At 44.1% G+C, this 14,347-nt stretch overlaps 1 protein-coding gene across 3 annotated transcripts in view; it reads left to right on the top strand.

Moving 5' to 3' along the window:
• Positions 1–14,347, top strand: part of grin2ba (glutamate receptor, ionotropic, N-methyl D-aspartate 2B, genome duplicate a) — a 229,548-nt gene that overhangs the window by 167,725 nt on the left and 47,476 nt on the right. For all 3 annotated transcript variants that reach the window (XM_070542858.1, XM_070542857.1, XM_015945297.3), the window contains 2 exons: positions 5,751–5,959; positions 9,208–9,379. In XM_070542858.1, coding sequence (XP_070398959.1) covers positions 5,751–5,959; positions 9,208–9,379 — 381 coding nt within the window. The remainder of the gene's footprint in view (positions 1–5,750; positions 5,960–9,207; positions 9,380–14,347) is intronic.

Genomic DNA, 14,347 nt, shown 5'->3' with positions numbered 1-14,347 from the left:
GAGGTGGACAAATGGAGACCATTTTGGTCCAGGTTTGAACACAGAAATGGATATTAAAGGAATTAGTCATAGTTATTGTAGAGAAATGAACAAAAATGTACTTTTAGGAACTGAAATGATTCCGTAATCGGTAGCATTAGCATTACTTAGCTGTCTAAATGTGTTTATTGTTGATGAATTATTGTAGCTTTCATTCACTAGAATTCACATCTGCTGTGGTCTCTAGTAGGAATGAGTTCCTTGTGAGTTGTTTTCTGTGGAAAAAAAGCTCTGGCGCTCCTGTTTCAGGAAGTAGAAGCTAGTCGGAGGAGTCAGAGGCAGAAACTGGCGGATTAGGCATCTTACTCATTAATATTCATAATGTTCGGATGTCTTGTCTCTGATTGGCTAACAGCGACACGACTATACCACTGACTCTGTTGATGTTTCATCTCCTTTAAAAACACAAGCCTGGGGGAGTTCTGCTGTGTGGTGGAGTTGCTAATGCTAACGGTTAAGGCTAGGGGCGCACAGGACGCGCCGCTGAGCGCTTCTCGGAAAGTCACGCGGTAGTCGCAACATCATGCAGGACTTGAGAACAGGAAGCAGGAAGCGACTCCATTGTTTATACGTGGTCAGACTTGTCGTCGTGTTTTGTGAGACTCAAATTCATTAAAAATGGGTAAGAATGCTATTTATTAGAATACTTTAAGATCAATAGTACTCTAAAAGGAATCCAGGTTACAAAACTTTGTGGTTCTTAAAAGATAAATGTTAGTATCAGTTGTATTAAAGTGGTGTAAAAAACCTTCTTAATGTCGTCATTTTTATAAAATTTGTCAAAAATAGTTTAACTCGTAGCTCGCCATTGTTGTTAGCGCCACAATGCACTCTGGGTAGTGACGTCACATGGTTGTACCTCGGTTGCACCGGCCGGCTTTGGAACCCTGTAGGGACTGTTCAGCGACATCAGCACGTCACCTGTTCAGCCTTTTCAGTTTGAACCAGAGCGAAACATTAATGAGGACATCACTGATGATGTTTCACAAAACAAGCATCAACATGAAGAGCAAGAAGGGCGGGATGAAGCGAGTGCAGGACAAAATTTGTCTCCATGGTAACCGAAAGGGAGAGAGCTCACATTTTTGTCAGCAGAAGTTAACGGTAAGCTATCGTGTGATCAAACGTATTCAATTATGAATGATTTAGGAGAATTTTAGCATCCAGAGCTGTCGTGTGCTTCATAGATGGTTAGGATATTCAGTAAAACGACTTGAATCGTTGTTGCAGATATTATATATTTGGAGAACACTGTGTTGCTACACTTACTGCTTGTTTTACTGATGGAGAGGTGAATGTTCAGCTTCATCCGTGACGAGTGGCGCGTCCGATGGTTCACTGAACGTGACAGAAGAGGCAGCTGCAGGAGCGGGTTGTCAGCTCAGGAGAGCGTCCAGCGTCTCTCCGAGGGCGTTTAGGCTCCTTGTCAATGGCCTGGCTACTTGGGCTCAAGCCCCGAATGTTTTCTGAAAAGCCCCGGATCTAAATCGTGGAAGTAACATGCAGTACCAAAGTCCAACAGAGAGGGAGCAGCTGGCAGTAGTTTGTATACAGCCTGCCTGAGCCTCCACCACTGAAGAAGAAGCCCTTCAGCAGCCGGCTTCTTCTACACTCTCTGCCTGAAACGCATGAGTGAAGATGGACATAAGGACGTTTTGTAGACCAAAAGTACCACGACAGAACCCCAGCTTTGATGAGACTGGTGTTGACTCAGGTTTGTGAGTCTTATTTGAAAATATTTGTTGTGCTGCTGGTTTGCCTAAAGTTAGCTTACTATCAGGTAAAGTTGTTGGAGAAAGAACGGGAATGTTTACTATCATCTCACACTAAACACTAACAGGAACAATACTCTGCCCTGAATATGCTTAATATGTAGCTTCAGATTAAAAATTATGTGGTAGAAGACAAATATATATGATGTTGACTAGTGCGTGTCACATGTGTGAATGTGTGTGTGTGTGCGCGCGTGTTAAGCCCCGGATCTTCTTCAATCCTAAATCCGCCACTGCTTCTTGTGTGGGAAAATGGTCGGTAAAGCATTTAGTTTCCGTCTTCTCTTATACCCAGCCGCTCTGGTGAGCTCTTTAAGTCATTGTTGTCGACTATAAGCCTCAAACGCATCCAGAGAAAAATGTTGGGAGCACAGCCGCGGATCTTTGGGAAGTTGTGTCCATCCACAGGCATCTTCCCACTGCTTTCTCCTCTTGTTGCCAGTGGAAACTCTGTGTAAACTCACATCACTCCCCTTGTTGCCCTCTGACTGGAAATGACATCCAAAAGCAGCACAAGGCGGCATTTTACTTCATTATTAATACGGTGAGCACGTAAACAAACACTATCATCAATGGCTATTCTTCCAAGAGCAACCAATATCCGTCATCGCCCCCAGAGTGCATTGCGTGTGGAAAACATGGCGTCCTACGTATGTCAAAAATATACTCAATATCATAGATTTATAAATAAACATAAACACCACTCTCATTAATGATAATGGCTTCTATTTAAAGTGGCGCGTCCGCCTCCGGCGTACCCCAGGCGTTAGCTTCTTCTAGCCGAGACGTTCTCGGCTGTTTCCTGGACGCTAAACCAACGACAGCCGTCCCTGTCGCGGGCCAAGGTGGGTGAGTCCATGAATGCTAACTTAAAGTGTGACGTAGATCTTAGAGGCTTTTCTTAACCGAACGCTTCACCGTCTGTTTTCTATCGGCGACGGATGCAGAAGCAGGAGATTATATCCACGTTCAGCCTGCAGGTGAAACTCAGAGGAAACGATCAAATTTTAAAAATAACAAGTAAAAAAAGGTTTTTTTGGGTGAACATGGCTGTTAAACAAACCTTGCCCCCTGCTCCTTCACCAGCATGCACCGTTTTTTTCCGACCGCCTCCCTACGTGTCTCCTGCTAATTCCTTTATTCCGAGAATTCCCATCTTTCCTCTGTAATTTATATTCTGCCCTCTGATCAGAGAACAAGGTGAGTCTCTCCTCTCTGGTCTCCCCTCCTCGCACCGCTCCTCCACTTCAACCTCCCGTTTCCTCACTCACGCTCAATTCCCAGTTTGAGCAACTTTCCTTGGACTCTAATGACTTCCGGCTTCCTTCCGCCGGCTGCTCAGTAAGAGCCGTGATAGCGTCCGGCTCCATTTGCTCTCCTCTCAGCTGACTCCAGCCTCTCTTCCTCCATCCCTGTCTTCTTCTGTGGCCTCCTTCCTTTCATCCACCCAGCAGAAAAAGGGGCTGCCTTGTGCTCCGGGAAAGCACCGCCTCAGCTTATCCATTTTGGGCCACGCTGCCCAGTTAGTGTTCCCTGGAGCGCCGTGTGTTTGCACACATTTACATATTTAATGACGGAGCAAGCCAGACTTTACATGCTCAAACCACTGCTCGCGGTCCTGCCAGGTCTGATCTGTGCTCCCGTCCAACCACACGTCTCCCTGAGCCGAGCGTCCAGGTCGGGTTCTAACAGAGATGTGTGGAAGGGGGAACCAACGCATTAGTGACGCTTGTTCAGTGGAGGAGAGCCACGAGGGTCTGAGGAACCTCTACAGCAGGAGAACCAGTGTTTTACTCTCTTTGCAGAATTATTACTTTTCATTTCTGATTCCTCTTTCATCTTTTTGCTCTCTTGTCTGTGGGTGTCTCTCAATGTCAAGGTGCCTTGCTTGCGAGGACGCGGTCCTTCCTTGGTCAAAGAAAATGGTTAAATGGAACAGACTTGCATCACGTGACCGCGGCTTCCATGGCGGTCATGTGACACGGGAGATAACGTTATATTTTATACGTATTAGTTTTAATATAAATATACAATGAGACTTTTACTTTTTAAATTGTGTATATGTTTTTTAAATTAAATATATAAGTGAGTTACTACCCGCTAGCCACCGAAGCTGCAACTACTAAGCAACTAACCAACCATAGATAACTTCTTTGGATCTAAAAAAAACATTTTAAATTAGTTGACTTGCTTTTAAACTTGAAAATTGTCCCCGAAGTAGCTGCCAGCTTCTGATCCGCCATCCTTTTGAAAATACCGCGGTGTATGGTGGGTAATTTTTGACCAAGAATAGGCTACAAGCAAGCCCCCACACTGCTGGACAGAAATTGAGGCCAACACGGAAATGAAATAAATTGCAGTTCCACCCTCATCCACTAGGGGCTGGTGTCAGAAACGAGCAAATCCTCATTGACTCCCATGTTAAAAATACCAATTTCACAGCAGAAATAAACATGTTTACAGCCTGGTACCAAAACATGTTTTTGGTTTAAATGATCTGGTTTACACTCATGACAACTCTGAGGGGGGTGAATTTTTTTCTCACTCTTCTGTTTAAGTGTATTAAAAGCCTAAAATTCTGTATAATTAATGAGCATCAGACCCACGTGACCACAGAGCTAGCTCCGTGGATAGGCCTCAGTCTGAGCCTCGGCCTCGCCTGAAAACTGTTCCGTCGGTAAGTAAAATTATATTTACGCATTTTAGGTCACTGCCGAGCTGAGCTTAGATGTTAACATGTACTGTTTAACCATGAAATTGAAATCTAATAGGGTAGAACCCAGTGCATTTAACATAATGCTGCACTTTAGAAAATGGGTTGAAATATAACATGTTGGTGGAGCTGGGTTCTGACTATCGGCTTGTGGAGATGTCGGGAGACCGATGTTTTCCACCCGGTTCTCCCCTCCCCGCAGCTCGGCGCATCTCTGTCTGCTGCGCGGCTGCCGGCTTGTGGAGCTCTCGGAGACCTCTGTGTTCCACCCGGTTTTACCCAGTGGTCAGCCCGGCGTATCTCTGACTCAGAAGCTCTGGTGTTGTGCACAGTTAACTCCGGTTGTAGCTAGATTGCTACCTCCGTTAGCTTAGCTCCCACCTCCGTGTTAGCTTTGGATTAGCTTCAGGTTAGCTTGTAGCTAGTTCGATCGGGTGTCGTCAGTTGATCCCAGCCTTACAGCCCCACCCTCAGCTCCACCTCTCTTCCCTTTTGTGGAATTGTCTGGGCTTGACGGAACCTGTGACACGGTCAAAATGGTGGTGGTGGGAAACCCCCTTTTCTCCTCAAAAACGTGTTATTGGAATCTATGGAAATTACTTGTCCAGTATTTATGTCGATGGCTACAAGATACCTCCCGTGTATCCTTGCTCAGCTAGCTAAACGGCTAACAAACGGAGAACACGCGCCTCGGTAGAACATGAACATTGGAACACATCTTGGCGGCTCCCGATGACGTATCTCCTAGGCAACCGGGGCGGGGCCAAGACATCAAGGCGAGGTTCCTTGGCATTGAGAAACACTCCGTGTGTTTGTCTCCTCGTGATCTGAATTCAGCTCCGTTGCCAGTCCCGTCCTTCAGGAGGACCTTGCTCTTCTACAGGTCCCCGTCTCCTTTCTCCTCTACACCTGTCTTGTTTTGTTTTCATTCACCTACAATCTTTTCATCAGAAACAAACCGTTGATATGAAAGTTTTATCACTTTTGCTGGGATCAAATGAAAAAATCTGGACAAAACGAGGCTTTAAACTTTAAACTGGATGAAGATAGTTCTGATAAAAGGCTTGAAAATAATTTTATTTCATAATTGACATTAAATTCTGTTTTTATGGACTGAAACCTTTGTAGTGTGAAATGTTACCTCAGCAGGTGATGCCTTTTCCTTTAACCTCTAAAATATTGAAGGAAATAATATAATTCTGTGATTTTCTTCCTCCTTTCTGCAGGTGGGTAAGTGGGAGAACGGCTCCCTGTCCATGAAGTACCACGTGTGGCCTCGCTCTGAGCTGTATGGGGGGGCAGCAAACCGGGAGGATGACCACCTGTCCATCGTGACACTGGAGGAGGCTCCGTTCGTCATCGTGGAGGACGTTGATCCGCTCAGCGGGACCTGCATGAGGAACACCGTACCTTGCCGGAAACAGATCAAGTCAATGTGAGACTCGACTCTTACGCTGTTGGAAGAGAAAAGGTTCAGATTAAATTCATGATCAACAAAAGGAAGTTCTGCTCAGCGAGGAGTCGCTTCCCCGCCGTGTTACTGGAGATGACAACAAACAGTGTCTGAGAAAAGGGCCAGAAAATTGTAATTTAAAGGATTTGTTATTCTACTAGGCACGAATAAAGTAAAAGGTTTTAAGCTGCTGTAAACACTTTTATCACATGGAAACAAATGAATGATTTCATCTCTCAGAGACATTAAAATTGAATGTAGTTATTTTTTCTTTGCTTTAGATTTTTAGATGTATGTTGTTTTAAAAGTTTGGTGCACAACTAGATCTTCTGAATTTAAAGAGCAAGTCACCCCCTACCAGAGTATTACTCCTCTCCCACTTCCTGTTTGAAAAATGCAACAAATGCTGTTGCCTAGCAGACCGAGAGGGCGGAGCCGCTGACAAATACACACACACACGGGCTCACAACGACATTGTGACATCATATGGTACCAGCTAACGTTCTAGGGTACCTCTTAGCCAATAGCGATGGCAGATTTAAATTCAAATGCAGTGCAGAGTTTTTACCTGACAACGGCATACCACTGACAGTTTTAGGCAGAAAATTAAAATTATAACTAAAATGCACTAAAGTGCAAAACTATCGACTACACGTGTCTGCAGCACGATTAGACACGCATTTATGTAGTTTATCAGGAAAAAAAGTTGATTTGGGGGTGACTTGCTGGTAAGCTTCACAGATTTACCTTTTCAGCCTTTTTAAACAAACATTATTGATGAATTAAAGAGGCGTCTTCCTAAAAAGCACCATACTCGTGATAAAAGTCTAACTTTCTAGTGTGCACTTACACTATTCTATTGGGCCATTCCCATCTGTACCGGGTCGGCCCGGGCCGGGTAGCGTAGGTTGTTTACATATCTGGGTGGCCTGGTATTTTTCCGGGCCAACCAAGGCTCATTCTCAGCCCTCTTCTCGAGGGGGTCTGCTTCAGGCCGACCAGGGCCAACACACCCACTGCTGACAGCAAATTCACACCTTCCATTACAGCAAGCCTCTGATTGGTGGGTAGAATCAGCCCACATGGGCTTAAGACAAGGATGTGTGGAATCAACCGGGCCAGGCTGGGGCCGACTGGGGCTACCCGGCCCGGGCCGACCCGGTATAGATGGGAATGGCCCGTAAGTTGACTGTGATGAGTGTGTTGGCACCACCAGCATCTGTTGGCACAGGTATGCCAATACAGTACAAAGAACCTGAATTACCACACTATTCCTCCAACTATCCAGCACACCTTGGTGCAGGATAAAACATTAATGGCCAAATACATTTTTTAATTATTCCACTCATATGAAATAACGTACCAGAATATTGTACCAGACTGATCTTCTTGCATGTAAAAGCGAATCAGTTAGCAAGAATGCTAACATTTAGGAGCTTGTGTTTATGTACGTGTTTTTTGACCTAATTCATGATTAAATCAGTCTGAAGCAGGATGAAAATAAAATAAAAATAGCTCATGTGAAATCATGTGAAACTGGCAGGGTTCGTGTCAAATATGAACCTATTTAGTACGACTAGGATGTAGCATTAAAGGAGCAATATGTAAGAATTCTACAGTGAAATAATGACAAATCAGTCTAACGTTTCATGTTGGAAGGAAGGTTATACTGGAACAACCGGCTGGGGGCTTTTTCTCCTTTCAAATAATCTAAAGAGGGTCGTAGTTACTGTTTACAATCTGTGAGCCCATGATGTTGCCATGTCCGCACCGAGCTAACTCTGTAGTGCCGGCATTTGTAATTCAACACCAGCAGGCATAAAGCTCCAGAATTGTTTAAAGAACTGAAGCCAGTATACTGGAGCGACTCAGAAGTTACTTCTTGTACCCCTAAGAAGCCAGGGCATCTTTTTGATTTGCTCTAATATTGGGTAAAGAAGGCTGGAGGCTAACATTGAGCTAACAATGCTTACTGTGATTTAGAAGCAGGTAGATGGCTCTAAAAATATCTCAAGCTACTTTTTCAGTTACCAACATGTGGATATTACAGTGAAGCATATATGTGACGTGAATAATGAGTCAATTGTGGCGTTTTACTTCCTTTAATGAGTGGTTCAGAACTATGGCAGCAAGCTAATAGCAAGATCACAAACAACCACACTGCCTCTAATGTCGGAGAAATTTTACCGTAAAAGTGTAGTAAGTGCTCCCTACCATAAAACACCCATGAGTGCTAAGACCAGATATAAGTACGTATCAACTTACTCTGTATGACTTAACTTCTGGAATCTTCTGGTGCTGGTCTGTAACTGGCAACCATCATGACACTCACTAGTGAGAAAGCGACCTGTGAGTTTTAAAAATAGGCTGGAGTACCCAAATTTAGTTTTAGGACATAATTCTCACATATTGCACCTTTAAGCTAGCTCAAACCAGTAGTCCCAGACCCCAAGTGTCTGCGAGCCATACAGTGGTGGTTCATGAAACACACACAGTGGAACCTGAACACACACTTCACATGCATTTCGCAGGGCTGATCTAGTTAGGACACATATTTAAGTCACACACTTCATCAAGTGTTGCAAATGCCCAACCAGCTGAAAATACGGCAACATTTTTCTGAGTCTCGCCTTACTGAGAAGGATGATGCAACATCAAAATGTGTCTTCAAGTGCATCAAATGGAGCCAAGCGATTCCCACCAGGTTAAAGAAGCATCTAATCACAGAGAAACTGTAGTTCAAGAATAAACCAAACAGTTTAGAACATCGTCCCAGATGCTTCACATGGGCTCATTCTATTTCCATCCTGCTCCAAACAGACTGTAATCACGTGTTAGGTCTAAAACACCACCTCTGACATGCTAAATAGCTCTTGAACATTGATTGTATGGATACACATGTGGAGGAGATACAACGGAGTTACAATGCTGGTCCTGGGCCAAAAACATGTTGATGGCTCAGGGTTGAAACCAATATGGCCACCACAGATTGTTCCAGATGCTTACAGGTAGTTTTTCTGCTAGTTTGCCTCAGTAGATAATAAAAAAACGAAAGAGGAAATGTAGCTTCCAACTGGTTTCACAGCAGTTTCACGGTTCTGCAGCAAAAATCACTTCACACCTAATCTTTGTGAGAAAGCCAAGAGCACCAAGACGCGTTCTCACGTGGAAATGCCAATTCAGACAGATGTAGGATTTGGATCAAATATTCTCTGTCTGTCTGTCTGCAGCAATCAGACGAAGGAATCGGGGATCTACATCAAGCGCTGCTGTAAGGGCTTCTGCATCGACATCCTGAAGAAGATCGCCAAGTCGGTCAAGTTTACGTACGACCTTTACCTGGTCACTAATGGAAAGCATGGGAAGAAAATCAATGGGACCTGGAATGGGTTGGTGGGAGAGGTGAGGAGATGCATCAGTTTTTATTTTTTTCGCCGTTTCACGTCACTCGTTTGTGTTTACCTGCCGTGTTGTCCGCTGGCTTTTCCGTGTTTAATCCATGCAAAATCTGCCAGATTTCACTGGCCAACAAATAAAAAGCCTGTTTGTGTTTCTCAAAGTCATGCGAGTGTAAATTACACAGCAGTCTGGTTTATTATTTGTTGGCAAAGCTTACAAATGATGATTGCACCTAATTCACACTTTGTGGCCCCGTTTTTGAGGTTACGTACTCATAAAAGGTGCCTGATGGAAGGAATCAGAGCACGTTGCAGGAAGACCGTGGCACGTTTGGCATCATGTCAGGAAAGGTCGGGAGAGCTACTATTGAACGTTTGAGGTCAGAACAGTGAGTGCTTCATTAGCAAACAAGCTTCAGCACACAAAGGTGAAATTTGGTGTTTAAATAATTGCAGAAACAACAAATGATGCAGAAACAAAAATATCAAAGGCTGATGTCATTCATTCCTGTCCTCTGGCAGTTTAAAAAGTCTATAATAGAAAGGCCTTGATGTGACACAGTGTTGTGATGGAGTTTTAGATAATTAGGAATAATATTCATAATCAAATTAAAACTACAAAAGTAACGATAAATAGTTCCTTAAACTTTTAGCTAGAGCTTTAACATAGATCTCAGGGATTACTTAGTTAGAAATTTGACCCGTTTCATATTTGACACCACTCTGCTGCCCTCTGCTGACCACAAACCGCTCTAGATAGTTTTGTGAAGCAGGTAGGTACTCTAGGGGGCGCTCTTTACCTGCCTTTAAGCTGTTAGCTGTAAGCATGCTAGCATTTTCAGGTTGCAGATTGTCAATGAAAAAAAAAGAAAAGAAAAAAAAGAAGTTTTCTGTTGGAATCATGGCGGAGCCTGGAAGTAATAGTAAGAGAGAAATGTCTTTGAAGGTGAAGCTAAGAGCTAAAACCAGAATATACATCAATGTGGACAATGCTAGCTTGAGGGAGCTACACAAAGCTACAACATCACGGATCGATGGTGACCTGGCTTTGTTGCTAATGGACTTGTAAGTAATATTTTTTGTCCGACAGTGTGGATCTTTTAACTTGGTGGTTTATTTTAGTATTAGTTGGCTCATGTTAGTTTTAGCTTGTTGTTAGCGCTAGCTACAGCAGGCTGCAGCAGGGCTGCTTACAACTGTTGTATTTCCATTTTCAACCAGTAGGACGGAGGAACAGGTAACTGCTCAGTGTTTCTTTCAAACAATTTTCCTGTTGGCATGGTCTGGTCTTTCAGAAAGACCAGCAGATGAAGCGGCCACAGTCCTGCTGCAGTGGCCAGAGAGAGAAAAAAACCCATCAAAATGTGTCTTTGAATGTGAAAATGTTTATTATTCAAACAATGAACCTCCATGATAACATGGTTCCGCTTTACTCCTCTTGTAAGTTTGAGCTGAGATTACTGTAAATAGTTAGCATCAGCTGCTAAGAAGCAGAAGTAAGATCACGTTGAAGTCGACATTTTTGTATCTTGGTGTACTTATGCACCAAAACAACACACACACCACTGAGATGATCAGTTGCATTTTTTTTATTTTAGATGTGGAGTGACTCCGGCCTTTTTTTCCAAGTCGCTCGCTCAGCGTCTCCTCAAGTATGGAGAGCGCTAATTATCCATGCACTCCAGATGCTTCGCTGACCTGCGCATCGCCACAGTAACATTCTCAATAACTGACGCAGTCGTTCATTTCTGCTCATATTGTCTGCCTTCTGTCTTTTGTTTGTGTCTGACGCTCTCCACCTCAGCGGATCTCACAACCTGAACTTTACAAAATAATTTTGCCACAAGGCTGAAGCGGCATCAGTGACCCTTCATCAGAGGTCAGACTGTGGCGGTAATGTTTTGCAATCATGCCCTTGTCACCAAAGATTACCCAATGGTGGCATAAAGGGGGCGGTCCCTGCGCTGCCGCAAACTTCCGTTTATTTTGGACATAACTTGATTTTTATTGCAGTCGAAGCCGCACTCAATACGTTTTTTTAACTGGCCGCTCCTGAAGGTGCCTGTCCTCCACAGTCCCTTTGTCTCTGGTGACCTGACCTCCAGCTCTACCATACCATACCAATTTTATTTATATAGCACATTTAAACACGGCATGAGAGCCGACCAAAGTGCTGAACAAAACACACAATAAAAACAATCAAAAATAAAAACTAAATCCATTAAAATCAAGTAATCCAACCCTAAAAGGAAAGGTAGAAAGGGAATAAGTTAGACAGAATTAAAAGCGAGAGAATAAAAGTGAGTTTTTAAACGAGACTTAAAAAGGGAAAGAGAGGAAGAGAGTCTGATCGGGAGGGGCAAGTGGTTCCAGAGCTTCGGTGCACAAACTGAAAAGGCGCGCTCCCCGCGGGACTTACAGCGAGAGCTAGGGACATGTAGGAGGTGTTGGTCAGCTGATCGGAGAGATCTTGTAGGGACATATGGGTGAATGAGCTCAGACAAGTAGCCAGGTGCTAAGTTATTTAGGGATTTAAACACAAAAACCAGGATCTTAAACTCTATCCGGAGATGGATGGGGAGCCAATGAAGATTTGCTAAAACCGGTGTGATGTGTTCCCGCTGCCTGGTGCCAGTCAAGAAACGAGCTGCTGCGTTCTGCACAAGCTGAAGTCGAGCGAGAGTGGAGGAGGAGATACCGTATAGCACTGAGTTAGAGTAGTCGAGACGGGAAGTAATAAATGCATGGACAACTGAATGAAGATGACGCCTTTTTAAAATGGGCTTAACTTTAGAGAGACGCCTCAGGTGGTAATAACAGGTCTTAACTACCTGGTTGACATGAATGTCCATTTTTAGTTTAGCGTCCATCACAACCCCTAAGTTTGTGACACGGTTTTTCAACCCACTTGTGATAAATGGAAGGGTCAGTTGGGGACTTTGAGAAGTACCAGGGCTGAAAATGATGGCCTCTGTCTTAGCGTCGTTCAGCAAAAGAAAGTTTTCTGACAGCCAGCTCTTCACATCATTGCAGCATTCAACAAGGGGCAGTAAGGAGTCATTAGGCTTCACAGAGGCATATAATTGGCAATCGTCTGCATAAAAATGGTAATCAATGTGGTGTTTTTTAAAAATGTCACCCAGGGGCAAAATATATAAATTAAATAAAAGGGGTCCAAGAATAGAGCCCTAAGGAACACCACAAGTCAAAGCCGCAGAGGGGGAGGCAGCACTACCCATCATAACATTAAAGGTGCGGTCACAGAAGTAGGACCTAAACCAGTCTAAGGCAGTCCCCTGGATGCCGACCAGCTGGTTCAGCCGAGTCAGCAGAATAGCGTGATCAACCGTATCGAAAGCAGCCGACAGATCCAATAAAACCAGCAATACATTAGAACCAGAGTCAAGGGTTAATAAAATGTCATTAAAAACACGAAGATGAGCTGACTCGGTGCTATGGAGGGATCGGAAGCCTGACTGGAAGGGATCCATTAAACCATGATCATCTAGATGAGACATAATTTGGTTAAAAACAGCACGCTCTAACAGTTTTGATAAAAATGGAAGCTTGGAGATCGGGCGAAAATTACTCATAACAGAGGTGTCAAGGCCAGGCTTCTTCAGAACGGGTTGAACTACTGCATGTTTAAAAGCACGGGGTACAACACCAGTGGATAAGCTGTTGTTAATAATGCTCAGCATAAGGGGGCCAGTGACAGAATATGTCTCTTTAAGGAGGTGTGGAGGAACAGGGTCAACCGGAGAACCTGACGGCTTCAAGGCAGACAGGAGGTTCTCAAGAGAGGACAAAGAAAGCAAGTCAAAGTTATCCAGAGACCGAAGCCGAATGGGTTCAGGACGACTAGTGACATAGGGAGAACTAATCTGAGCCCGGATACTAGCAATTTTTCCAAGGAAAATTTTCAAAAATTGAGTGCATTGACCATCCGAGGTAGTAAGAGAGTGGTGGTCACTGGCTGAAAGAACAGCATTGAGGGTCTGATACAGGACACGCTGGTTGCCAAAGGATGCAGTAATAATATTTGAAAAGAATTTATTACGGGCATCTTTAACTACTTTCTGGTAACGAGCCCAGGTATCTATCATTATTTGGTATGAAATCTGAAGCTTATCCTTTTTCCATCTACGCTCGGCTCTTCTGCACTCACGCCTGACAGATCTGGTAGTTGCACTGATCCAGGGATCCGACCGAACTTTAGAGCGTCTAGTTCTCATAGGGGCTATCTGATCTAGCACAGTAAGGCAGGAAGATCGAAAAAAGTGCAACAAATCATCAGTGCTAGAAAACACCGGCAAAGTGGAAACAAGATCAGTGAGAAACGCTCCAGGAGCGCTGCATTGCTTCAGATAATCATCTCACCTGATTCTGTTTACAGAAGCAGAACTTACGGCCTGTTTTACTTTCACTTTCAATAAAGTTACCGGCGTGAACTCCACGCGCGATCGCGAGGCCTCCCTCTGTTGTGCAATGGCGGAATTGCCCTTTATAAGACAGACAATTACCACAATCTCACTTCCTAGCAAGGTGGAACGAATGCTGCTAGGTTCCCGCATCGCCATGCCGGCATGGTGCGTTTAAAAGACACACCATTACGGTAATTACGCTGATTTGCTGGAACAGTGTATCTTGTAAAAAGGACTAATTAGTAATGCTGTTATGGCCGCTAAGAAATGGTTCGTACTGAGAAAAGCTGGATTATTACATCATAAACAAGAAAGACACACCTCCTTAAATCTACATGGTCCATTCCACGTTGGTGGCAGCAGTTGGTCGTGGTAATGCTAACCGCAGAACAACGTTAGCCCGGACTAGCTCCTGGGCTCACCAGCGTTTTACTTCACTCCCTCTTCATGTTTGAAAAAATGCAACAAATGCTGTTGCCTAGCAGACCAAGAGGGCGGAGCCACTAACAAATACACACACACACACAGGCTCACAACAGCATTGTGAC

The sequence above is a fragment of the Nothobranchius furzeri genome, chromosome 12, assembly GCF_043380555.1.
Source record: "Nothobranchius furzeri strain GRZ-AD chromosome 12, NfurGRZ-RIMD1, whole genome shotgun sequence".
Taxonomy (NCBI): Eukaryota; Metazoa; Chordata; class Actinopteri; order Cyprinodontiformes; family Nothobranchiidae; genus Nothobranchius; species Nothobranchius furzeri.
This window is presented reverse-complemented; position numbering and strand designations above follow the sequence as displayed.